The sequence below is a fragment of the Molothrus ater genome, chromosome 2, assembly GCF_012460135.2.
Source record: "Molothrus ater isolate BHLD 08-10-18 breed brown headed cowbird chromosome 2, BPBGC_Mater_1.1, whole genome shotgun sequence".
NCBI classification, from domain to species: Eukaryota; Metazoa; Chordata; class Aves; order Passeriformes; family Icteridae; genus Molothrus; species Molothrus ater.
In genome coordinates, this window is record NC_050479.2 from 4,081,650 (window position 1) to 4,107,286 (window position 25,637).

At 41.7% G+C, this 25,637-nt stretch overlaps 1 protein-coding gene across 3 annotated transcripts in view; it reads right to left on the bottom strand.

Moving 5' to 3' along the window:
- Positions 1 to 25,637, bottom strand: part of DSCAM (DS cell adhesion molecule) — a 471,096-nt gene that overhangs the window by 164,295 nt on the left and 281,164 nt on the right. For all 3 annotated transcript variants that reach the window (XM_036381451.2, XM_036381468.2, XM_054518617.1), the window contains exons 6-9: positions 24,725 to 25,000; positions 20,759 to 21,055; positions 19,666 to 19,941; positions 6,102 to 6,380 (exon numbers count right to left, since the gene is read on the bottom strand). In XM_036381451.2, the coding sequence (XP_036237344.1) occupies positions 6,102 to 6,380; positions 19,666 to 19,941; positions 20,759 to 21,055; positions 24,725 to 25,000 (1,128 nt within the window). The remainder of the gene's footprint in view (positions 1 to 6,101; positions 6,381 to 19,665; positions 19,942 to 20,758; positions 21,056 to 24,724; positions 25,001 to 25,637) is intronic.

The following is a 25,637-nucleotide window of genomic DNA, read 5'->3' on the forward strand; positions in this document are numbered from 1 at the left end:
AGCAGTTATTAAATGTGGTCATTGCACCTAAGGGGTCGATTTAGCTGCTTTAGTGAAACCATTTGCTCTGCAGTTCAAGAAAAAAGATGTACTTTTGCAAAATGACACCGTGCCTAGTGGTTTGTGTTGGTCAGGTTTGTCTAATGAATACATTAAATAAGTGAATCTTTCAGGAGTCATCTTCAAGCCACAGTGTAAACACCAACAAAGAAAGTAAATTGGTTTAGACACCAGCTCTGGCCTTAAATCTTCCCTCCCTGCTTTTCTGTACCAAACTGCTTTTGCTACATCACCCCAGCACCACCACAAAAAAGGTGGAAACACTCTGATCATCTGGAAAATTCAGGGACTCCTCATTGTGTGCCTAACTATCTAATTATATTCAACACCCCTGGCAAGTGCAAAATGAAAACACATTTAATGCACTAAATGCATTATGGGGGGTTATTAAGTATCTAAAGAGCTTATCTCAGTTTTAACTCATGATGTGTTCACTAAAAGCACATATAAAATCATGATTTATGCATCCACTACTATCTTTGAATTCCCCTTTCTGGTAGTATCAGAAAAATTTTGAACTCATAATACATTTATCAGTTTTTTTTGGTTACCCATTAGAATTCTTTTCACTGCTTTTTACTTCATAAGTACTTCATTTTAGGAAACTCTACAGAAATGAATAACACATGATAAAGTGTATATAGATTTTTAATCACTCTTAGACGACAGCCTTAATGAGTAAAGTCTTGATTAATTCCTTGTGATGATTTAAGTAGTTGAAAGAGAAGATATTTTCCTCATTTCTGTCTATGGCTCTCATGACAGGATCCTCTTTTCTTTTTCTTATAGGCATGACTAACAAACCAAGAGTGTGCCAAGAAATAAATTAATAATAGTAATAATAGTAGTAGTAAATAATAATAATAATAATAATAATAATAATAATAATAATAATAATAATAATAATAATAATAATAATAATAATAACAATAACAATAATGATTTAGGAGGTTTGAGAAGCCCTTCTAGCTGCTAAATTTTTAATGTATTTCCAGAAGATCTGCAGACCAGGATCTGGCAGAGCCTATGATTTTGGGAAGGAAAGTCCTGTTCTCACACATTTCCACTTCCTACTGAGCTTTCAAAAGATTTTCCATAAACATTGGGACTAATCAAGCTTGCTTTTCTCTGGATTTGTATCTCGTGCTTGTAGAAAGATCCCAGTTTGAAGAACTCTTGTGTTGGCAGAAGGTTTTGCCTGTTTAGATTCTCTGGTATTACTCCCAGTGTTTCTTATCAATCACCTCTTAATATGAAGTTTGCAGAGCTCAGCTCCACTGGAGGTGCTTTCCCCTCTTCCAATTAGTCTAAAATTAGCAATAATTTGTGGAGAGAAGCACTGACAGCCCCATGTCCAGAATATTTGGCTGTGTCTCATTTCTAGTTCTCACCAAGAGGCTCATGGCAGAGAGAGCTGAGATGCTCCAAAGCTTTATTGTCTCACTTTCTCTCAGCTGCTGCCTTCCATCTCCTGTGTGATGCTGTGGGAGCTGGCCATCCTCTTCCTCTGATATTTAACACAGGGAGAATCCAGCCTTGCTGGCCAGGTGTTTTTAGGGCTCCTCATCCTCCTCATCACCACTTGGTTGCTTTTATAAAGCATGAAATATTTGGAACCGTGAGGATTTGTCATGAAGTACCCACAGAATTTAAGCAACCAGTTCTTGTTTTCCTTTTGCCATTTAGCACCCCTGGCAAAATGGCAGTGTAGCTCAGATATGAAAAATAATATTTGTAGGAGGAATATAACAAATCTATTTAATAGGCTTAAAACTAAACAGGAATATATGATGATAAAAAATAGCAGATCCATGTGATTTGACAGAAGATACTGAGGAAAACATATCTGAAGATGTAAAGATGATGAATTTAGGTTTGTGTATGAAATCTGCAGAAGTTTGTGTGTTCACTAATAATTCAAATGAAGCAATGAGCACTTGGCCTGTGCTTCTTCATTCACCTTAGGAATGTCTTGTCTTTAGATTCTACTTCTAGTCCTCCCCATGTGCTGTAAAATGATGTGGATTCCCATTTAGTTTGGAAACACAATGGCCTGCACTGTTTTAAAAATTTTGAAATGAATACAAGGGCAGTCTAAATAAGGAAAAAGGAATTGTGTGGGTAACAGTCATATTTCACCTAATTTTCCTTTCCTATTCACTGTCTCCTCTCATATCAAAAAGGCACAGTGTGCACATAAATAAGATTTTACCAGAACACATCTCCCAGCATTTAGGATAGCAACATTTAAGTTTAAAGCACACTGCTGAGAAACCCTCAAACAATGGGGATTAGAAACAAGAGGAGTTAAACCACCACTCCTCCCCGTATTTGGAGATAAACCCCTTAGAATATTTAGAAAAATATAATGTTTCAGTTATACAGCACCTATGAACAAAAAGATGAGGAGGGATCAGAAAGCCTGGAGAATAAACAGGCAGCAGGAAAACAAGTCTGACTTGAAATGTGTGCAGGTCAGGTTGGATGCAGAGGAGGAGTGATCACAGGGACTCTTTGGTGGCTCTTTGAGCTCTGACCTCTGTGGGATGAGGCAGCTGAAGCAGTTCAGTACGAGGGAAAGAGGTCAGGGTAGGGTTCTGGCACAGAATTCAGGTCAGACATGATATTTCCCCTTTTCCTCTGAGTGAGAGCTGTTATCTCAGATGCACATCCAAAACTGATTAAAACATTATCATTTCAAGTGACAGCAAAAGAGAGGAGAGGATTTAAGGAGGCTCTGCAGAGCATTACATGGGCAGAAGGATAAGCAAGTGGGGAACATGATGTAGCCTTCATAACTTCCTAAAAACCAAGGATCCAGGATTGCTCTCCAAGCCCTTGGGTATAAGAGAGTGGAATGCTCCTCTCTATCATGCCTGTGCATTTTTTACACCTCATCAGGAGGTGCAATTAGAGCAGCAAGCATATGAGGGGGAAATAGAGGTGAAAATGGAGGTGTTTGGGTGAGGGACAGGTGAGAAAGGCTTCCCAAAACTCCTCTGCTGGACAAGAAGGGAAAACTGATTAATGCCTGAAAAGGCAGCAAGAGGTAGATGTGTCCTGGGAACAGAGGTCAGGGGAGGAATTACCCACAGACAGCAGGAGACAGGGAAAATGCAGTTCAGGCAAAGCCAGGAGAAGTGAGGGCACGGCAGGGCATGTCCCCATCAGTGGGGAACAGGCCAGAATCCCTACAAAGAGCAAAAACCCCTACAAAGAGCAGAAAAATTCCTGCACAGAGCAGAAATCCCTACAAAGAGCAGAAATCCTTACGCTCGTGAATCTCAGTTCTGGCAAGGACAGACAGTGGTGGCAGAGAACCTGTTCTCAGATGGTTAAACCATCCTGGGAGGAAGAAATTCCTGTAGGAACCCACACAGGGTTGCTACAGATTCATTCCCATCACTTCCAGAGCTGAATTACAGCTGAAAACCAGGGAAAATCCCAGCTGGTTTTAGGTGCAGCATTTCTGAGCAGGGCAGACACAGGTAGTAATGTGAGGTTTTCAACCTTCCCTTCTCCGGCAAAAGAGGAGGTGAGGAAAAGCTCTCATTGTTAGAGTGAGGAATAGGGTTAAAATCTAGCAGAAAAGCTTAGAAAGGAATAATTCAATGCATGTGGTTAATTAAACCACTTCATTTAAGAATTACTAAATAAATGAGGAAAGTAATAGACACCTGTGCTGAATAATCTTTAACAAGATTAGAATCAGTGAAATTTAAAAAATAATAAAATATTTATATCAAAGCTAGTACAAAAGTAATGAATCTGTTTACCACTCAGTTTTGGGAACACTAGCATTAAAAAAAGTAAGCATATTGGAAAACTAGGGAATTCCTTAAGGATAGCATTAGAACACTGGGAACATTTTATTTAAAAGAGTTCTTCAGATTTTGGAGTGGGAAAAAGCCCTGGGAAAGATTGCAAAAGCCCCACTAAGATTTTAAGATTTTTCTTGGCAAATGTATAGGAGGGAATATAAGATGTAGCAGTGTGCAGCAGGCAGAAATTACTGAGGTTCCTTGTAGGATTATTCTTTCTCTGAGAAGCCCAGTGGCTTGGTAGCAAGAAGGAGATGGTGGAGAGGGAAGGGTCTGACTGAATTTTTAAAAACAAAAATTTGAAGCATTTTGAAAAACTCCTAGAAAGAAAAGGAAGCAATGTGCTTTTGTCGAAGCTGTGCAAGTAAGTTTGAAAATACATCACAAGGAATGATCTCTAGATAATTTGGTAAAGGTGTGACTAAAAAGGTTTTTTCCACGTAAAATATTTGCTTACTGAATGTATATTCACATCTATTTCAAGGCAAAATGTTGTGAAGCCATCATGAGTGCATGAATCCTGCTAATTGCATAACAAACACAAACCAGGAAAAGAACAAGGTAACAGCAGAGAGTCCTTTCTCCATGAAGTCAACATCAAGTTCTGCTTTTTTACTGATGTAATGTTGTAGGAGAGAATGCTCTAAATAAAAAATGGGTATAATCAGACTAAAACAATAGCAGAGAATAATTTTATACTGTTTCAAAGGCTTGATTCCCAATGATAAAATTTCCCAGGAAATCACTCCTGCAGCTCCCCTACCCACCCCAAACACTCCAGGGTTTTTCATTAGTTTCAAGACTTCTAGATAGGAAAACCCATATTACCTTCTGTGCCTCATTGCTCTCTGTGCTCTCTGTCACAGAGTGAGGGATTACCATATTCCCCTCTGTCATTGTCACCACTTTTAATGAAGGGATGGGACTGTTTTGGGGCTAAGAATGATTTATTGCTCAGATAAACATCAGTCTCAGAGGCTGTGAGATTTTAAAGGAGCAAGCATTTGGCCATAGCTCAAGAGTAGTCACAAGTTTTTGTTACAAGACAATATAGAACTTTCTAACCCAATAGACAGTTGCCAAAGGGTTTATTTTCTTTTTCTAACCTATCAGCTATCACTTATACTGCACTGTGGATACTTTTGTCCAATGGCATCTGTCTCACATGCACACATTGGTTTCTATTATAAGTTCTAAACTCTCAGCTTATTCTATATAACCACTCCTCTACATTATAAACCCTTCACATATTCTTCTGTTATAACTTCTAAACTCTTAGTTTATTCCATACAACCACACCCCTACATTATAAACCCTTCACCATTTTATCAGTACAGTTACTTAAGTCATCTCACTTACTTAAGGCATATCCTTACTTACAATTATAGAAACATAAGTTTATGATTTTTCTGCTTAATGTCTGTATATTGTATTTTTACATCAAGCCACGCTTCTCCCAAGGCTGCAATTCAAACCCTTCTGTGTCTGTGGAAGTTTCTATATTTCTGATTCCCACACCCCTCTGTTTCACACTTCCCATCTGTGGAAACCCAGGGCACCAGGAATATTTCTCTGTCTGCTCTGGGGTGCCCTGACCCCCAGGGATGCACTGACTTTGACCCTCATTCATGGGGAAAATTTCCAAAACTTCAAGATAGACTGGAATCCACAAAAGTGTGAAATAGATTATAGAGAGTAGTGTAGGTGCATCACTTGGTGAGAAATTGAGGTTTTGGGATTTTTAGTGTGTTGTGGATGGAAGCAAGATGGAGGGCACAGGATGCTGTCCTGGGTTTCTTCTTCATGCTTCTTCTTCCTTCTTCTCCATGGGTTTGGGTGGCATTTTGTAATTGGGCAGAAAAGTCCCCATTGCAGCTCTTTGGGATAAAGTTATTGGGTTAAAAGGGAAAATAATCCAGGTGTCAGTTCTTCATTGGATAGTTCAGTCTTAAAAGTCCTTGTACCAAGAGATTGTTGCCATTTTGTGCCTTCTGATGAAAAGCTGCAGAACTCACAGCAGTGAGACTGTTTTACTGATAAGAAATAATAAACACCTGAGTCTGAACATGAAACATCATCTCAAGTGCCTTCAGAGACCCAGAGAAACCCATAACTGGTACCCCAGCAACTGGGATCCCACACCCATCAAACAGATGTCACCCCAAAATACCAATGAATCCCGCTTAATTAGCGCCTTTCAAAGCAATTACACCTCCTCACCTCTGACGATTAATTGGCTCTGGTGCTCCACAGCTGCTGCATCGTTCCTGGCGATGCAGGTGTAGTTCCCGTTGTGCATCAGGGACAGGTTGGAGATCCTCAGGGAGCTGGTGAAGTCGATGTTGTCGATGGTGACGCCCAGGCTGGCGGGGATGGGCCGGCCGTCCTTCTGCCAGGTGATGGTGATGGGCAGGTCCCCCGAGACCACCACGCAGGGGATGAAGACCCTCTGCCCGATGGAGAAGCGAGGGAACTCGAAAGGTTGGATGAAAGGTGGGACTGGAAGGAGAGAGGGAAAGAGAGAGCTGTTGAAACCACAGCCTTGGCTATGGAAATAACATAACGGAGCAGGTGCGCAGGGTGGGATTGATGGTTTAGGGTTTTAGCTTTTCTGGTTTTCATATATATTTAATTTTTAATTTTTTCACATATATATTTAATTACATTAATATTCATAATAATTTAATATTTTTCATATATATTAATATATCATATATTAATATTTCGTATCTTTTTAATCCTGCAATTCTTTAGTGTATAGCTCTAAACTCCATATACAGTCCTAGCTACTGCTTTCCCAGTTTGGTCAGACAACACAATTCCTCTCCAGGCCTGGGGATCAAGGACACCTCACTGCCTCAGGCCCTGAGAAATGTAAACAAAAGTGAGTTGGGGCGAGCAAACTTGGGGTAAATTACTTCATTACCTGAAGCTGTAATTGGAAAATTAACCTCCAATATGCAAATGGACCAAACTTATAAAAGTGTGAAAACCTGTGACCCCATCATCCATTTTAGGATGGAAGGGGGATTCATCTACCCTAAATGTGCCTGAAGGCCCTTCAATAAATATAACCACTTTTTATTGCCTCAATTTTGTCTGGCCTCTGTTTTTAGGTAGCCCCAACAAGGCATCAGGATGTGCAGAATCTACACCTCTGACAGCCATAAAGCATTGTTTAGCAGGAAAAATCATATTTTTGGAAACACCTTCTAATATTTTAGCCAGTGCATAAGCAGAGATGACAAGCAGGGGAAATCCTGGCTTCTAGAGACACCTGACCTCCCTGGCAGACCCTTGCAAAAGGATCAAGCAGCTCTTCCAGAAATCACAGCACCACCAGTTTGAGCCTCTCCAGGGCTGCCAGCAGTGACATTGCCAGGAAGAGCTCAGCAGATTTCAAGGCCTGGTCCACGGGCATTGCTTAAAGGTCATGGAATAGACCTGGAAGAGGCTCCAGCTTTGCTTCTGGGGTGTGATGACAGAGTGTGAGCTTCCTGAACAGCCTCTAGCACTTATTTCTTAATGTTTCAAGTCACAATTCTCACTAAGATTGCAGGAAGGGGAAGTACTTGTAGGACAACAAATTAAGGTAAAACTGATTTCTAATCAGAGGGATGGTGCAAGACATGAATGTTCAAGTTGGAATTTAATTCCTGCTAAGCATATTTGGCCTAATAAATATTTTTTTAATTTCCTTTTCTTCTTCTTTTTTTTTTTTTTTTTACCATATTATTCTCTGGCTGAACCAAAGAAAGCATTTAAAAAATTACCATCTTTTCTACCAAAGTAAAGAATTCTACTTCTTAAAATCATTTTGTTTTCAGGTATTTTTAATAAAAACTAGTGAAACAGACAGATTAAATAAACATAGAAAAAATAATGGGGCTGCCATATTTTCTTTGGTTTGTGGTTGGAATTTTTACTAAAAAATTGTTCAATTGAGAGGCAAATACTCATCCAGATGAAGGAATCAAAATCTTCTGCCCTTCTCAAGGGAGCATTCAAACAACCAGGGCATTGATCTCAGCCTGGTTTTTATCAATCACTCCTGAAAGGGCTGCACAACCAACTTTGCAAGCAGTACTCAAATCCTGATTTATCAAAAGAGAAGGTTCCTAGAGGTTATGCACCTCAGATATAGAAGTGCATTCTCCTATTGCCTGGGAGATCACTTACACCTAATCTGTACTACATTTGAACAGGAAAGATGGAAGGATGCCCAGAGCAGAACATTTATAGTGATCGATATGTTTGAACTCCAGAAGAAAATGGAGTTGGTGGATTTATCTAATTGTATTTCTTTTGTCCTTTTTCCCTTCAGAAATTGTAAGGTTGTGGTTTCCCCAGAGCTGAAGCAGAAAAAAACCCAAAATCTCTCAAGTGGTTGCAGTGTGTGCCCATGGACTTCCCCAACAACATTTTCCCTCCTTTTATCAGTGTCCTATTTCTGGGATGCAGGGACAAGTGTTGGTGGCCACTGAGTAGCTCCAGGAATTTCCTTTGATCCAGATGTTGGGTCCTCCATTAGGAGTAAGAAAGTTCATCAAGCATGGCCAGAAGGTCAAGGAAGGTGATTCTGTCCCTCTGTCCCCTCAGGTGATTTCCCACCTGCAGAGCTGCCCCAGGCCTGGGCCCAGCCCAGGGAGGAGCTGGAGCTGCTGCAGAGAGCCCAGAGGAGGCTCCAGGATGAGCAGAGGGATGGAGCAGCTCTGCTGGGAGGAAAGGCTGGCACAGCTGGGATTGTTCACCTGCACAGGAGAAGCTTTGGGCTGAGCTCAGGGTGGCCTTGCAGGGCCTGGAGGAGCCCCAGGAAAAGCTGGAGAGAGACAATTTCCAGGGGATGCAGGGACAGCACCCAGGGAATGGCTCCCACTGCCAGAGGGCAGGGCTGGATGGGATCTTGGCAATGAGGAATTGTTCCCTGGCAGGGTGGGCAGGGGCTGGGATGGAATTCCACCCCTGGATCCCTGGCAGGCCAGGCCAGGCCAGGCACTGGCAGCCATTCCCTGGGTGCTGTCCCTGCATGCCCTGGAAATTGTCTCTCTCCAGCTTTCCTGGGGCTCCTGCAGGCCCTGCAAGGCCACCCTGAGCTCAGCCCAAAGCTTCTCCTGTGCAGGTGAACAATCCCAGCTGTGCCAGCCTTTCCTCCCAGCAGAGCTGCTCCATCCCTCTGCTCATCCTGGAGCCTCCTCTGGGCTCTCTGCAGCAGCTCCAGCTCCTCCCTGGGCTGGGCCCAGGCCTGGGGCAGCTCTGCAGGTGGGAAATCACCTGAGGGGCACAGGGACAGAGGGACACTGGGGCTTGGAGCAGCCTGGCACAGTGGAAGGTGTCCCTGCCATGGCAGGGGTGGCACTGGATGGGCTTTAAGGTCCCTTCCAGCCCAAGACATTCTGTGATTTATAGTTCCATGACTCCAAAAAGGACTAAGGCCTTGTTCAAAGCTGTGTTCAAGTGTTTGTGCAGATTCTCCTCACAGTGCAAGAGCTTGACAAATACAAGTTTGGTATTGACTGCAGAGTTTCCAGCACAGCTACGGTGCCATTTGATGAGGGGAAGTTATGACCATGCTCAGCTGCCACAGAGAGGTGACATCAGGGACAGGACAACACAATTCATCCTTCCAGGCCTTCACTGGCTTTCCCAAGGGTGTCTCACTGTCTGGGTTTGGGAAAAGTGCCACTGCCATCCCTTTTCTCACTTTTCCTGGCTGCCATCTCTCTAATTGCTAAAACCTGTCCTTTGGCATTCTGAAAACCTGGTACATCAGGTATAGAAAAAAAAGAAATTTGGTATAAATTACTGTGTTTATTTGAACTTTGAGCACTGGAAAGTACCTGCTTGTTCACTTGGGGACTTTTGCTGTCACAAAGTGAGGCAAAATACCTTCAGCCTCTTGGAATTACCTTAGCCCAGCTAGCTCATTCACATGAGATATCTCAGATTCTTTGTACATCAGCAGAAAAAATTTCTCGTGGCATTTATTGACAAGCAGTTCATAATATGAATGAGAAACTAACTGAATGTGTCTTTCAAAAGGTTTTGCCATAAATTTTCCCCTTGATAAGTACAAATACCTGCTAAATGCCAACTCCTCCCCCTACTGTGGTGCCCAGCACATTTCTGCCCAAACCCTTCTCTTTTCCTCAGACATCATTACTGAAAAATGCACTAAAATTCACAACAGGGTGGAAAATTACTTTTGTATTTTCTGCTGAGTGTGTAACAAATTTGAGCCAATCTTTCACAGACAAAATGATATCAAAAGTCAGACAAAATATTGCCCAAGGATAATAATGTGCATCTTCACTCTCCATCTCCCTGATGAAGAAAACACGGAGAAAGATCATTAGGTGACATTGAAATGTTTTTCAGAAAATATTGATTTGCAAGGCTGCATTTACCAGCTCTAAAATATAAGTAGCAGCCTGCAGAGTATTTCAGAAATTGGCTGAAATATTTTTAGGCAGCACATTATCCTTCTATTCAGGTTCTTTAGATACAGAGGAAACCAACATTTCTGCTTCATGAAATATAATGTATATTCAACATATAAAAGCTTGCAGTCCTTATGAGGAGCTTATTTTAAAAGCCAGTGTGTAATTTAAAAATCAGTACTTAGAAGAAAGTAAATAGTCTTGCAAAAACTTTGAAGTATTGAGGAGTATTTTTCAGCTATGGTATTCACCAGTTTAAATTGGTAAAATAAGTTTTTGATGAGCTATCATAGGAGATAAACTTTCTTTCTGCTCGTTTGAAGAAGGAAATGACCACAAAAAAAAAATCACTTATTAAAAATTTATGATGTTATCTGGCAAATAATTTCTGAAGTATAAAACTTTCTGTCTCTATCAATATCAGCAGTAAAAAGTAGAGATATATCCTTGATAGAAGAAAATATTAAGCTTGATTAACCAACATGAGGAGAATTTTTTGCACACTAAAGCTGTACCATTGCCAAACAGCACTAAAAAAAAAGAGGGGTATGTAGTACTTTGAGAGAAAAAATTCCCAGCAGGACAGATGTATTTAAAATCTGTTTAAAATACTTCGATGTCTGTTTATATATTTTACTCCCCTATACATAGCTTTAGCTTGACCATATTTCATATTTTTGATTTTTTTTGGTGAAATTATGCTATTTTATATATAAGTTGTTCCATCTTAACCAGAGAGAGAAGAGCCTTTGTGCTTGTGTACATGGAAGGGGATATTTCTTTCTCTACCCAAAACAGGCAGAAGAGTGAAAATCTCTGCTTCATGCCACCAAGTGCTGTGTCCTGGGAATGCTTTATTGATGAGAGCTTGAATTAAGTGTCTATTTAAGAAGAGGAGCATGGGCCAGCCTCATTAGTGCTAATACAGGAAGATTTAAATTATGTTTTTGTGCCCTAGCAAGGTCTTCTGCACCTCTGGGGGACTGCTGGAAAGGAGGGCAAGGAGGGCTTCCACGCTGCTCTCCATTAGCAGAGGAACATCCTTAATTTCTTGCCCTCTGTTCCATGGGAGTTGTGCTGGGAGGAGCTGCTGAGATGATTTACTAAGACAGAGCATCCTGCAGATCCCCTGTTTCCTGCAGCAGCCAGCTGAACATGGTGTTCTGCACAGCAAAATGAGAATCATCCCCTGCTTTATCATTATAAACAGCTCCCTGATGGCTTTTCTTGCAACAGCACTGTTGCAGGGGCTGTGTCTGCAATATAAAATACTTTTGGCAATGAATATTTATGGCTGATGCAAAATCACAGCCACCAGGCTATGCAGTCTCTTAGGGCAGCTGTGTGACCCCAGATTTCATGCACTGGGAGTGAAAAAGCCAAAATTATTTTGTCTCTGCACAAACCCTACACATGGGCTAGCAGTTTTTAGGTTTTCACAACCATCACAGTCCCCACTCCCCTTTTATGTCATCCAACACTCACAGGCTCCCTGATGCTGCAGTGGGAGCTTCTCCAAATGGAAAGGCCATTTAAAATGTTGTGTAAAAACCAAAAGTGCTTTTAAGTCATGTCTCATCCATCCCATGCAGTCTCTTAGGGCAGCTGTGTGACCCCAGATTTCGTGCACTGGGAGTGAAAAAGCCAAAATTGTCTCTGCACAAACCCTAGCCATGGGCTAGCAATTTTTAGGTTTTCACAACCATCACAGTCCCCACTCCCCTTTCCTGCCATCCAACACTCACAGGCTCCCTGATGCTGCAGCGGGAGCTTCTCCAAAGGGAGAGAGCATTTAAAATGTTGTGTGGGAACCAAAAGTGCTTTTAAGTCAAGTCTCATCCATCCATGGAGCCCTCTCCTTTCAGCCTCCTTTGTGAGGAGAAAAGTGCAAGCCCTTATCAACCTGAAACACCCTGCAAAGCTGGGATGGTGGGGAGCTCATTCCCCTGCCCAAGGGGATGAATTTGCTATTTATTTGTAAGAAAGAAAACCTTGATGTGATGATAAGACAGCAGCTGCAGGAGTATTTTCATGCAACAAGTTGATCTCTTCATTGGTAAAGCGTTTCCTAATTAAAGGCCTCACTTTTGGAACCTGCTCCAGAGATATTGCTCTTGTTCAGCCCCTACCTGATTTAAAGTGATTTTTGTCCTCAGGTATCACTGTGAAAAGTCCAACTAAATCACTGGAGCCAAAAGATAATAGATAAAATAAACACAGAAAAAGAGCAAGAACACACCTTCTTAAAATCTTAAGTAAACAAATCTGCACTGTAAGACAGAGGGCCAGTTTTTGATAAACATAGTATACAAAGCATCTTGAACTCCTTAATTGAGGCACTTATTGAAGTACTAGGGATCATTTCAAATTGTTTGCATAATTCACAAATAAATGCATCCATCACAGACATAAATTATGTTTGAAAGATAGAAGATATAAGACTGTGCACAAATGCAGGGAGTTTTAATTTAGATTTAAGTGAAAAGTTTTAGATTTGTGCATACTAATTCCTAGTCATGAATACTGGATAGTGGTGAAACAACTTTAACAGACACTTTTGGGTGACCATTTCTGCACTGTCAGGGGTGAAGTCATTACAGGAGTTACATTAGAAGTGTACTGGTGCAAAGTAAGACACATCAGATGATACTTGTGAGACTTTAAAGAATGGAAATCAGGTATTTTAGTGCAAAGCTAACTTTGGGCTGCTGTATGCTGAATGGCAAAAAAAATTTACACAGACCTGTCAAGAATATCAGCCTGTTTCAGTCTTCTTCAGCAATTTCTACAGGTCAGACACACTTGAGACATCCCTATCAAAGTGCAAATTCCCTTAAATCAGGCTCTGCCACTGCTTGCCCCCCAAAACTACTCCCCATGGCCATGATGTGACCTGAGAAGAATTCCTAAGTGCATTTTCCAGGATGTTTTGCACAATGGCACATTCTCATCACCCTGGCCACGGGGCCCTGCTGTGATTCCTGTCCAAGACAACTTCAGTCAGTTTGAGGGGTTCTGAGCATTTCTTCCCAAGGAAGTTGGGACAAATTTGAGGGCATCCAAAGCCATAAAGCATGGGGGAGTGAAAAAAAGGCAGAAAGTGATATAATGACAGAAAGATCTGAAAGAAAACAAGGCCAGAAGTTTTGGGGTTTTTTTGATTCAATCTATTGGCAAAGTCAGTCAGCAGGACAGATAAGATCTGAGATTTGTGCATGAAGATAAGGTCTGAGATTTGTGCATGAAGATCTGAGATTTGTGCATGAAGCTGAACTCCCACTGGCCATAATCCACAATTCCAGGCTGAAGCATGCACAGATTAGCAGATTGATTGCAGAACCCTGCAAAGATTTCCAATGATGTTTTTCCTCTTTTGTGCCTGCATATTTTTCACTATTTAAACCAGCCCTCCCTGAACTGATTTGCAATGCAAATTCACCAACAGTAGTTCAGATATTGGAAAGAGCTAGACACTTCCCAGGAAAGATGAGGAGGATCTCTTCAAAGAGTTGCAAACATGAAGCTATTTAGAAGTAGCCCCTGTTTGGTTTGCTTGTATTCTAACATGAAACAAGGCTGGTACAATTCCTTTTTGTGATTCACAACAGGTGAGGTGCTCACTTTACACACAAGAACCTTTCTAAATCAATGAAATACATAAGCTCAACAAGATCAGAAACAGTCCTTTTGAACACCACACTTTTTATTTTAATGATGCTGTACCCTTCCCTCTCAGGGGCTTCTTTTTCAATTAATTCCTGTTGGAGAAGTGTGAATAGCAGCAGGCTGTTTACATGAGAATGTGTCCCATGAGACTGATGACAAGAAAATCATCACTTACTACTGATGGCTTTTACTGTAGCTGGGAAAACTATTACTATAAATTGCATAATAAAAAAATGGAGATGATAACTCACTCCTGTTCTTAAAAGCTCTGAGATCTACTAAAATGCTGTAAAAGAGATGCTGCTATTATTATTTTAATAGCTTTCAACTTTAATGTGGTTTTTTTTTGTTTTTTTTTTTTCAATGGAAATATGAAAATTAGAGATAGGGTGGGTAATATAACTTCTTTCTTTGTTTGCCAACACTCCCATGATGAGACTGCTTTCATTTGCTTGCAGTTTGACTTTTGTTTGGGTAGCAGTTTGCCAGGCCAGGTGTCTGCCTCAGGCTGAGTCATTTCAGCTGGAAGGTTTCAGCTACAATTCTTTGGCCATTTCCAAGAAGAAGGTGGAAGAGTGGGAAATCTGAGACATGGTAAATATCAATTCTACCATAAAATGAGAAAAAAACAAAACAAAGGTATTGTGAGAACCTGAGAAGTCCCACCTGCCCCATGGATTTAGCAGTGGATTTCAAATTCAGGTGATGGCACCAGCCTCAGATGTTTTTACTATCCCTATAAAAAGTCATCACAATGGTGCCCAAATTTTGCATTCTGAGCAAAATGAAAACTAAGTCAATAAATAAACAAAACCCCCACATGATCAGATGTGGAGAGAACATTTTGCAGTGACAGAGTCCAAAGCAGCCCTGAGCACATCCCAGCACTACCTTTCAGTGGCTGAGTCAGTCTGGTGAGATTTCAGAAATCAGGGCAGATTTGTCACTCCAGAGCTTGAACTTGGAAGAATGGCAGAGAGGACTGGAACTGGAGGATGGGAAAAAGATTGGGGTATCCAAAGGGAAAGGGTCGTTTTGAGTCTTGAGAACAAAGCAGAGTGGAAATGAGAGCTGAGATGATAAACACTTTAAGTTCAGATTAATTTTGGAACCCAGAGGAGAAGAGCCAGGACTTGGAGGAGCTGGAGAAAACTGGGGAGGACAGGTCATTGTGAGTGGGAATGAACTGAAAATCTGCATCTTCTACAGAACATTCTTCTCTTTAGGATTTCTGACTCCAGCAGTCCTCTGCCTTTGGCAAATGTGTACAAACCCCTCTGGCAAACCACGAGAGCTGGGCTGAACACAGAGCAAAAACTGGTGCTGCTAAGAATAATTCTGTCCTTGGCAAGGATGTGTGCAGTATCCTTAGCAAGGCTAATCTCAATTATTTCTGATGATGGCAGTAACTGCTGTTCCCACTTTGCAGGAGGCAGGGGAAAGGGGGTTCAGTTTACTTAACAAAAAAAGCTAAAAATAAAATTACACCTAACATAGGCCAAAGCAACATGTGCTGAAAAGGTTTATCACAGTTGCAAAGGTCAGCAGGTATGGAATACAGAAATTAACTATGTAAGTACAGTTGTAGTCTCCCTCTGTTACTTGTGCATTACAGGGTGGGTAGTTTGCATGGCTTTCTGTCAGAAATAAGAACTGGCCAAATCATTTGTCCAAATACAAAAAAAACAAAAGCCAAGCTGGCTTGATTTCCAAAAAGCCCTGTTAGGACTCAGGCACGGTTCCATGGGAGTTAAATCTGCCAAGCAGAAACCTGGACGTTCTCCTGGCAGCTCATGCACTCAGCCAGCTCAGGGCACTGCTGCCTTCCAAATCCAGATTTTGGGAGAGACAAGGGGAAGGCAAGAGCTGGGGGGAGAGAGCAGGACAGGAATGACAAACCATATTTCTGTGGGACACAGTTATTTGGAGCCTGCAGACCTCTGGCACAGGTGGTTATGCAGATGAGGGCAGCAGTTATTCCTAAAAAATAGGACAACAGATTTCATGTGGTGTCTCATTGATTCTTCTGATCAGCAGGGCAAAGAAGCAGAGGATCTAAGGTCAAATAGCACAGAAGTGCCCAGCTCCCAAGCTTTTGGCTTTCCCAGAGCCTGCCAGGTGGGAGGATGCGCAGCAAGGCTCTGAAAGCCCTTCTCAGGTTCTCTGGAAGCCAACAGTTCATTTAAAATTATTGTCAAGAAATGTTCTCCTATCTATTCTCCTATCTGTGACCTTATCATCATTTCTGAAGGATGATTTAACTTTCATTTGGATGTTTGCAAATGTCAAAATACCCTGCAGAGTGGACAGCACTCTTGTGTTTGATAGCATGCTCATGGTGTTGCATGTTTTTATTTAAATGCTGCTTTAAGCAAGTCTTCAGGATGCTTCACATGCTGGAGGATTTGGAAAGTGGAAAGTCAATGTGGCAGAGGGCTGCCAACTCTAAAAACCAATTGTTTGCCTAATGCAGATAAATGCTGCCCCGTAGAGCCAAATTCTGCAATTACCTTTGCCACAGATCTGTCAGATAAAGCTAATTAAATTATTTAAATCTGTCTTTCCCAGGGGGTTGCTAAGCTGAGTGACGTGACTGCTCTGAAGGAGGAAACAGAATTCTCAGGAGCAACTTCATTTCAATGGGACCAGAGTTTGAACATATAAATGCTACATAAAGGCAGGTGAACTGGAAAAATTAAGCTGTAAGCTTCTGAAATTGAATATACAAAAAAAAAGCGTGGATATTTTTGAGTTCAACTTATTGCCATTTTTCCTGGTGACCCAGGTGCCTTTTGTAAATGAACACATTGTTTCTGAGACATTCTGATACCACAGAGATGATAAACTCATGAGGAAATTAATAATTATGTCCTCAAAACAGAACATGGAGGGGAAAAAACCACTAAGTAATAGCTCATTCGGTGTCATCTATTCTGAGTCACCCTTCAGGTGAATGGTTTGAGGTCACCCACAAATCTTGCAGCAGAACTGAGAGCAAAGCAAAGGACTTGTATTGAAGATGAACAATAATTCTCCTATGTTTCTCTGGAAAAAAATATTTATACTGATGGTAGGAGAAGCTGAACTATAAATAAGGATATTTGAGAAATGGTTTTAACTAGCCTTAGTGTCATATTTCAGAGTACTTTAAACCTTCAGTATGCAAGCTGGGCCATAGTTTGTATTTTCTTGGTATCAAATAGAAGTGCTTAAAACCTCATCTCATTAGGTTTGGAATATATAAAATGAAAAGGCAACACACACACACAAACATTAATAATATTTTAAAGCACCAGGCCACTTTTGACTCCCCACTAGTATGTTAGATAAAACCTGCTGTGGCACTGCTGACCTCAAGCTACAACAGCAAAACATTGAGAACTGTTCAGGTATGACCTAAAAGCCTCACCTGTGACATTTTGGGCTTTGTAGATGAAGCCAGGCTATTAACCTTATTTTCAAATTACAATGTCTTTTTAAGGCTTGGAGCAACTTGGTCTAGTGGGAGGTAGAACCCCATCAAGGAAGTAAAATCATTGACAAAAGTTACAGCTCAATCCAAATTGCTGGAGCTGGCAATTTGCTTCCTGGGGGAGGAATTGTCAAATTGGAAACTGTAACCTAATGGAAGAAAAAGCAATATTTCACCTGAGATACCAGTTAGTGTTCTCAGTGACTGGTATTGTTTTGATCTCTATGCCTGCTGGATTTGTTTTGTCTGGCTACATTCATTTTGACAGTCATTTGAAAAATGGTATCATTTAAGAGGCAGCTTTTCCCCACCAAAATTTCCATGGTGGCCTCTTAGTGCAGCAGCAGCACAATGACTGATTTGTCATTCGGTTCCTAAACCCTATCAACAGATCTGTTATATCATTGTAATGTCAAGCAAAACACAACACACGTGAAAACAAAAGATGATGTTGGCTTTTTATGCCAGAGCTTGTGACCAGTGCCCCTGATGGTCTCAGGTGTGGGAGATGTCATGCCTTTCACAGTCCAAATTGCTCATGGTTTAAAGCTAATCCCCTAAACTCTTGGAAAAAAAATAGCAATTGCATCACTCCAGACTGCTAAAGGTAAAACTAACAGAGCAGAAGGAAGTTGAGATCAGATGTCTGTAACAAAGTCATTTTACCTTACTGCTCTCTTCATTTTATCTGAGAATGGATACAAGATTCAACCTCTCTTCCTTCCTCTCCTCTACCTCCAAAAAAAAAACCCAAAAAACCAACCCAGGAAAAGCTTCTAATAACTTCAGGAATAGTGAAATTATACTCCAATTCTTCCTATGGGCTCACATAAAGTGCAGTATTTAGTGGCCCCATTGCTCAAAACTAGGTGCTACTGCAATCAGGTTTTCTGTCTTTTGTATCCTCATGAATAGATCTGAACATTGCCAATGTCAGAACAGTCAGGACACAATGGTAAAAAATTCCTATTCTCAATCTCTTTCCAAAGTCTTTCAGGGCCATCTGAACATCCTTGTTTTGGACTCTTTGACTAGATTTGAAGCATCCTATTAGAATTTCAAGTCACATTTATTTACAGTGTTATCTTTCTAAGCATGAAGAGCACTCAGATAATCACTTAATAAGAGGAAAGCAAGGTTAATGCTTTTAGTTCCTGTCTCTGCTTAGTGGCAAAAGTACAGACATTAAAATTCTCATCTCATGTTTTAAAAGCCAGAAAGTCACTGGCTAATGAAAATTGGAACTTTGTTGTCCAGTAGAGAAACAGTCACCAGTGAAATGTGTGTGACAAACCATTAATTTCCTGATTTAGTTGCAGCGAAAAGTGCTCTTAGCAAACTCGAGCTGCAAGGCCCCCACTCAGAGGCAGCAACAACAACCGGGACCAGCTGAGCCAAGGAGGGTAAAAGTCAGGAGAGAACAAGACACAATGACTGATTAGCTCTGTGTCATCATTAAAAATAAACACAAATCTGGATTAATCTCCTCAAACAGCTCATTATCTACCTGCCAGGACAATCCTACGTGTGCGCAATTCCACCAACGACCCCGCAATTAGCCAGGCTCTGCTTCTCCCAGCCTCTGGAAACCCAGGACATTGCTCTGGCTGCCCTGGATGGCTCGAGACTGTTGCAAGGGCCTCAGAGACTTTGGCACGGAGTCAAAGACACCTGTGCCTTTGATTTTAACCCATGGAAACAATTCCCAACTTTGTGTGAGGATTTACAAGCCACAAGAGTCTGAGTAGAATGATAGTGAATTTATCATAGGGTGAAAAAGTAGAATTTTGAGGATTTAGAGTGGGATTCAAGAGGCAAGATTGAGGAATAGGGGCGTGTCTTTTTCTTCTTCTTCTTCTTGTCCTCCAACTTCTGCTGTGATGGTGACAGTTCTGGGTTGGTATAGGGTAGAGACAGATTGTCTAAAATAGGTGATAGGTATTGGAAAATTATTGTAAATAAAGTACATGTAGTTTTTAGTATAAAAAGCTAACACCAGCCCAAGGGCGGTCAGTGTGCCTCAACCCAACCTGCTGGACAGACCTCAGCAGGTCAGAGAAAGAATGTGATAGATAAGAGAAAATAAACAACCTTGAGAACCAGAGCTGAGGAATCTCAACTTCTTCAGTCTCTGGGCTGGGAAAAAAGAGTCTTTAATACCTCGGGAGCCATTTCAGCAACACGAGACCCGAGACCCAGCTGCGCTCACCTTTCACTGTCACGTGCACGCTCTGGCTGGTGGACAGCTGGGGCTGGACCAGGACGTTGCAGGTGTACTCGCCCTCGTCCACCTCCTTCTGCACGTCCGAGAGCTTCAGCGTGCCGTTGTTCTCGAACGCCACTTGGCGATGGTTGAAGGGCAGCAGGTTGGAGTTCTTGTACCACTTGATGGAGTAGTAGGGGTACCCGATGACCCTGCAGTGGATGTAGGTGTCCCTCCCAGCGATGGCCGTGATGTTCTTCATGGGCCGGATGCTCGCTGGCCCTGCCAAGGCGAGGAAAGGAGCTCTTGAGGACAATTTAGAGGCACGTTTGCTCGAGGGAATGGGTGAAATTATTTCTGGATATAGAGATGTTAGCGGACGTGGCTCGCGCTGCACTTCTTAGCATTTGACAGATTTTTACTTTTAAGAGCTACTTAAGCAGTTTCCCTAATCTTTTTATGCTCTACTTTTTCCTTACCCTGCAGCATCCATGCTAATTATATGGGGGTATATATTTGTGTTATCCAGCACTTGCCTGATAAAATCTTTGCTGTGTTACAAATTAAAGGGCTGAGTGTGATTTAATTAATGTGAAATACTAACACTGATATGGAGCTAGACTCCTGTTACACATGAGAACACTGAAACAATTAGCTTTTTTATTTGCTATGTATATAAAGTATCTATATACCCATGAGGATGGGTATTATGCCATGTAGAGCCAGAAATTCAAGTTTAAGTTCTGTATACATGAATAATTACAATGGATGTTGGACAGGTAGAGGAGGAAAGGAGAAGGAAAACAGAACATGCACAGCAGGACTAAAGCAAAGAGACTGTGAACTAGTAGAGATGAGTAGAGGAAAAATAGACTAAAGGACACAAGCCAAAGGGTTCTTCCAACATTTAACCATACCATACACTTTCTATATGGGGCTGGAGAGGCAGGGTGGGAAAAGAGAGCAGGGGGGAGAAAAGAAGAGGACAAAACCATTAAGTCGGTTTTTGGCATTCCAAAATCTCATCACATGCAACAATCTTCTTCTCCACTACAATGAGTTATGTGTGTTTTTTTTGAGGAGCTGATTTGACAAGCACCTCTTACGTTTATTCGAGCCTGGTACAGGACGACTCCCGCAGAGTTGTTGGCAGTGCAGCGATAAACGCCCCCGTCCCGGACCTGGGTGTTGGAGATGTTCAGGTAACTGACCACGTTGCCCTCAGAGGTGATGATCTGGCTGATCCTGTGGCTGCCGTCCTTCACGATGGGATCCTCATCCAGTGTCCAGGTGATGGTGGGCAGAGGAGTCCCCTTCACGTTGCACACCAGGGACACTGGCTCTCCTGGGCTCACCACTTTCTCGCTGAAGGCAGAGATGATTTTGGGAGTTCCGTCTGCCAAGGGAGAGAAAAGCAGGAAAACAGTGCTTAGGTGGTGTAAAGCTTGTCCCTCTACCCTGGAGTGTCAAATTTGTGGGGTGTCCCGTGGCAGGAAGGAATGAATCTGACTCTGTGTTCTTAGAACACTAATTTATTATTTTATGATCTATTATATTATATCTATATATTAAAGAATACTATACTAAACTATACTAAAGAATACAGAAAGGATACAGACAGAAAGCTGAAAGATGCTAATGAAAACTCATGACTCTTTCTTCAGAGTCCCACACAGCTTGGCCTCAGCTGACCATTAAGTCAAAACAATTCAGAGCAGAACCAATGAAACAATCAGCTGTCGGTAAACAATGTCCAAACACATTCCAAAGCAGCAAAACACATGAGAAGCAAATCAGATAATTATTGTTTTCATTTTTCTCTGAGGCTTCTCAGCTTCCTAGGAGAAAATCCTGGGTGAAGAGGTTTTTCCACAAAATATGATAGTGACATTTCACCCTTTTTTGTATAATTATAATAAGAAAAAAGACCGTGTTTGTAATTCTTCTGCTGGGCCCTTGCAGAATAGAGAACAAACACGTCTTGAGAGTTTTTTCCATTGCCAGTCAGAACCTCAATCAAGTGCTGACATGGAATGATCAAGAGATTCTTTACCTCTAGAATATCAACTTCTATCATATCACTAAAACAAGGCTTACAATATAGAAAATTCAAAAAAACATGCAAAGAATTGTTTATTGTTTCAAGTCCAAACAGCTGAGTTTCAGGAGAAGGAAATCAGATAGTTATTGTTTTCATTTTTCTCTAAGGCTTCTCATCTTCCCAGGAGAAAATCTTGGGCAAAGAGATTTTTCCAGAAAATACGATGGTGACACTGGAGTGTATCTCATGAACCAAGATCTTTTTTAGAAGCAACACAAGCAATGGTTTTCCAGTATGTAACCGTAATTATTGAGAGAGGGAAATAAATTCTACCAGTAGAGGACTTAAATGACCCTTTGCTTATGGCAAGTTTCTTTTACATCTTCTGAGAAACCTGGTAGTGGCTCTGCTGTAGGAAAAACACTTGAATAGGATCAGGCATTTCTATGAACTGCTGTTTTCCTGCAGAAAACTTTTAAAACCATATGGAGTTCATTATAAAAGACATACAGCAAAACCTCAACACATTTGGAGAGTCTCTTCTCCTGGTAGATTTTAGCTCCTTGGGAAGATAAGGATGAATCCTGTTGCCAAGAGCCAGGCACAACTTGCATAGGTTGGTTTCACATGGCAGTTTAGTCCTGACATGCAATGCCTGATTTGGGAAAGTGTTAAATTAAGCTTTTCTGAATACAGATTGGCAGTAACAGCAGTGATGCCAATTTCTTTCAGTGGTCATTTTGTGCTGCAGACAAATATTTCTCTGAATGAGAGCATTCAATCACTTTGTCTTGTGAACTGTCTCCCAAAATACTCAGCCTGTACCAGGGAAACGAATAAAGAAAATGGGTGGGCACAGAAACTTTGTAAGCAGGGAGCAGGATTAAATACCCATCACTCCAAAGAGTTCAGTGGGGTAACATTTAGGAGTGCTGCCACCCTGGTATGTAGTTAGGTAGTCCTTTCTGTGGTCATGCAGTGTGTGTTTGTTTTCCTTTGAAAATGTTACTTTAAAAACAGGGCTACAAAATTCCCTTACTTGCCACATGGTAAAAAGATAAGCACTGGCATTCTCAGAATGTTGAAAGGCCTCAGCATCTCTGGAAGAGCATTTGATTTTATCTGATTTCATTTTATTTTCCTCTGCCCCCTCTCTCTTTCATTTCTGTCCCATTGGTTATGTGACAGGGTTTCTAATTTATTTATTTATTTTCATTCCCGACTCTCTCCCTTTCCTTTGTAGTGTACTGGATACTGTCACCCCTCAGAAAACCAAACAGCAGCAACACAAAATAAAAAAAAAATTAAAAAAAAAAGAAAAAAAAAAAAGCTTTTTATTCTGAAAGGGAGCTGACATAGGACCAATAAATCTGTGAGCATGCACACCATGTACCTCTGCCACCCCGCCTCCTCTTTTTTCCCCCCTTTTTTTAATTCAAGTGACAGGCTTTTTTTTGAGATGAAAGCAGACATTATTTTCCCAGTGAGACCTGAGTGTCTTTGAAATCTTCCCTGCTGTTGCTCTCTGATAACCTGCACTCTCCAGACACCGTGATAGATTATCAATATGCTCTTTAGGCTTTCCTAGTCACGGGAGATGGTTGCCGAGGTAACTCGGTCCAGGCAGGTAATCTCTTCTTCTTCTACAGAGACTCTAAAAATAGTGTCCATGCCATGCCTGCACCACAGCCTCATTAGAGAGATGCCTCTGTGTAAATTGATGGCTTTCCTCACTTCATTATCATGTAGAACATGGTATCAGTTATTTAAGATGATCTCTAAGCCATCAGCCAATAAACCCAACCAGAAAAGCAATGTTTGGATTTTTAACAGAGACCTGCTTGGGAAGGATTTTCTTTTTTTCAAATTGATTTTTCCATTCTCTTACGAGTAGGGCACAATAAACCCCATGGACATTTCATAATTGCCTTCTTTTTTTTAAACTCCACTGGTGCCAAAATGATTTTTGCTTTTATATATTCTTCATATATATTCATAACTCTGTAGACCATTATTGTATAGTTACACAGTTCCTAGCTAACCCCAGTACTTTTCTTACCCTGATAGACAGAAAGAAAAAACTCATTCCCAAAGGCCCCAATCCCCTCTTGCTTTTTCCTGGGAGCCAAGGATGAGCTACCCTCCCAAGACACTTCCTCATAAACAAAGTACAGCTAGTAGCTGAAGAAAAAGGACCTCCAGAAGAGGTGGAACCAGGGGGGAGAATTACCTTATTACTTGAGGTTCTAATTGGGGATTCCTGTCAAAGATGCTGATTTGCTAAACTTATAAAACTGTGTTCACCCTGTGAGGGCTGGGTATTTCTCTGCTCCTGCAGTCCTCCAATTAAAGACCAGGTCCTGTTACCTTCCCATTTTTATTATAGATTATCTCCTACACCAATACTGTGTCCAGTTCTAGGCCCCTCAGTTTGGGAAGGACGTTGAGATGCTTGAACATGTCCAGAGGGGGCAATGAGGCTGGAGAGGGGCTGGGAACACAAACCCTGTGAGGAAGCCCTGAGGGAGCTGGGGGTGCTCAGCCTGGAGCAAAGGAGACTCAGGGCTGCCCTCCTCACTCTGCACAGCTCCTGAAGGGGGCCTGTGCTCAGCTGGGCCTGGGCTCTTTCTCCAGCAGCACTGACACAACCAGAGCACACAGCCTCGAGCTGCACCAAGGGAAATCCAGGCTGGAGAGCAGGGAAAGGGTTTTTCCAGCAAGGGTGAGAAAGTTCTGGAATGGCTGCCCAGGGAGGTGGTGGAGTCTCCATGCCTGGGTGTGTTTAACAAAGCCTGGATGTGGCACTGGGTGCCAGGGTTCAGTTGAGCTGTTGGGGCTGGGCTGGACTCGATGATCTTTAAGGTCTGTTCCAACCCAGTGATTCTGTGACTCTGTGAATATTTTCTCAAAAGCGCGTTGCTTCATTTCTAGATCCTTAAGGCATCACCACTCTAAAACGACAGCACCAAACCCAACCTGTTTGTTATTTTGAAAACCAGACCTGCCAGGCAGGTGGAGACTGACCTTCCAGCACCACCTGGACATAGTCTTGGGCTGACATCTTGTCCTTGCGCACGAAGCACTGGTAGGCGCCACCGTCGCTCTTGGCCATGCCGTCCATGATCAGGTTCTCGCGGTTGACCCCGGTGATGCGCACGTTGCTGCCAGGGTTGATGATTTCCCCATTGCGGTACCAGGACAGCTCCTGGTCCTCGGTCCCTGTCACGCTGCAGGACAAGGACACTTGGCTGCCGACGCTGCTTTTGACCTTGCGCGGGCTGATGGTGGCTTTTAGCGGTTCTGGAGGTTTGGGTTGAAATAAGGGAGAGAGAAAGGGAAATAGAGGTTATTCAGTGTAAATGTGCATTTGTGTGTAAGTAACAAATCAACTCTCACAATAAAAATCACAGCCATACCCTTCTTAAAAGAAAACACCAAATAAATAAATAACAATAAATAACAGATGACTGTATTGTTCTAAAAAAACAATTTTTTCCACCAACATCCATGACAAAAAAATTGATCTACAGGGATAACCTATTCAACACATAATCCCATGCCCAGGTGAACAATAGGATCAGACCTACAAGTAACACCACTAGAACTGAGGGATTTAACGTGGCACTGCACAGTTTTTGGGAGGGCAGGAGGTTATTTCACATTGGTAAAGTGCAGACCTGTGAATCTTGTGCATTAAGTGCATTCCTGAAACTCATTTTCTGGTTTAATTTTGGGCAAAAGAAGCCAAATTTACCCTTTCCCAAACTACTCTCTGATGTGAACAACTGTAATAAATGCCAATTACAAGATTAGTTTTTTAGAGTAGATGTTAGTGCAGGTACATCCATGGATATCCATCTGACATGTCCACATGGAAGGTTTTTAGTGTGTGGGCTCACCAGATTTTCTGCTTTGATGTGGGAGGATTACAATATTT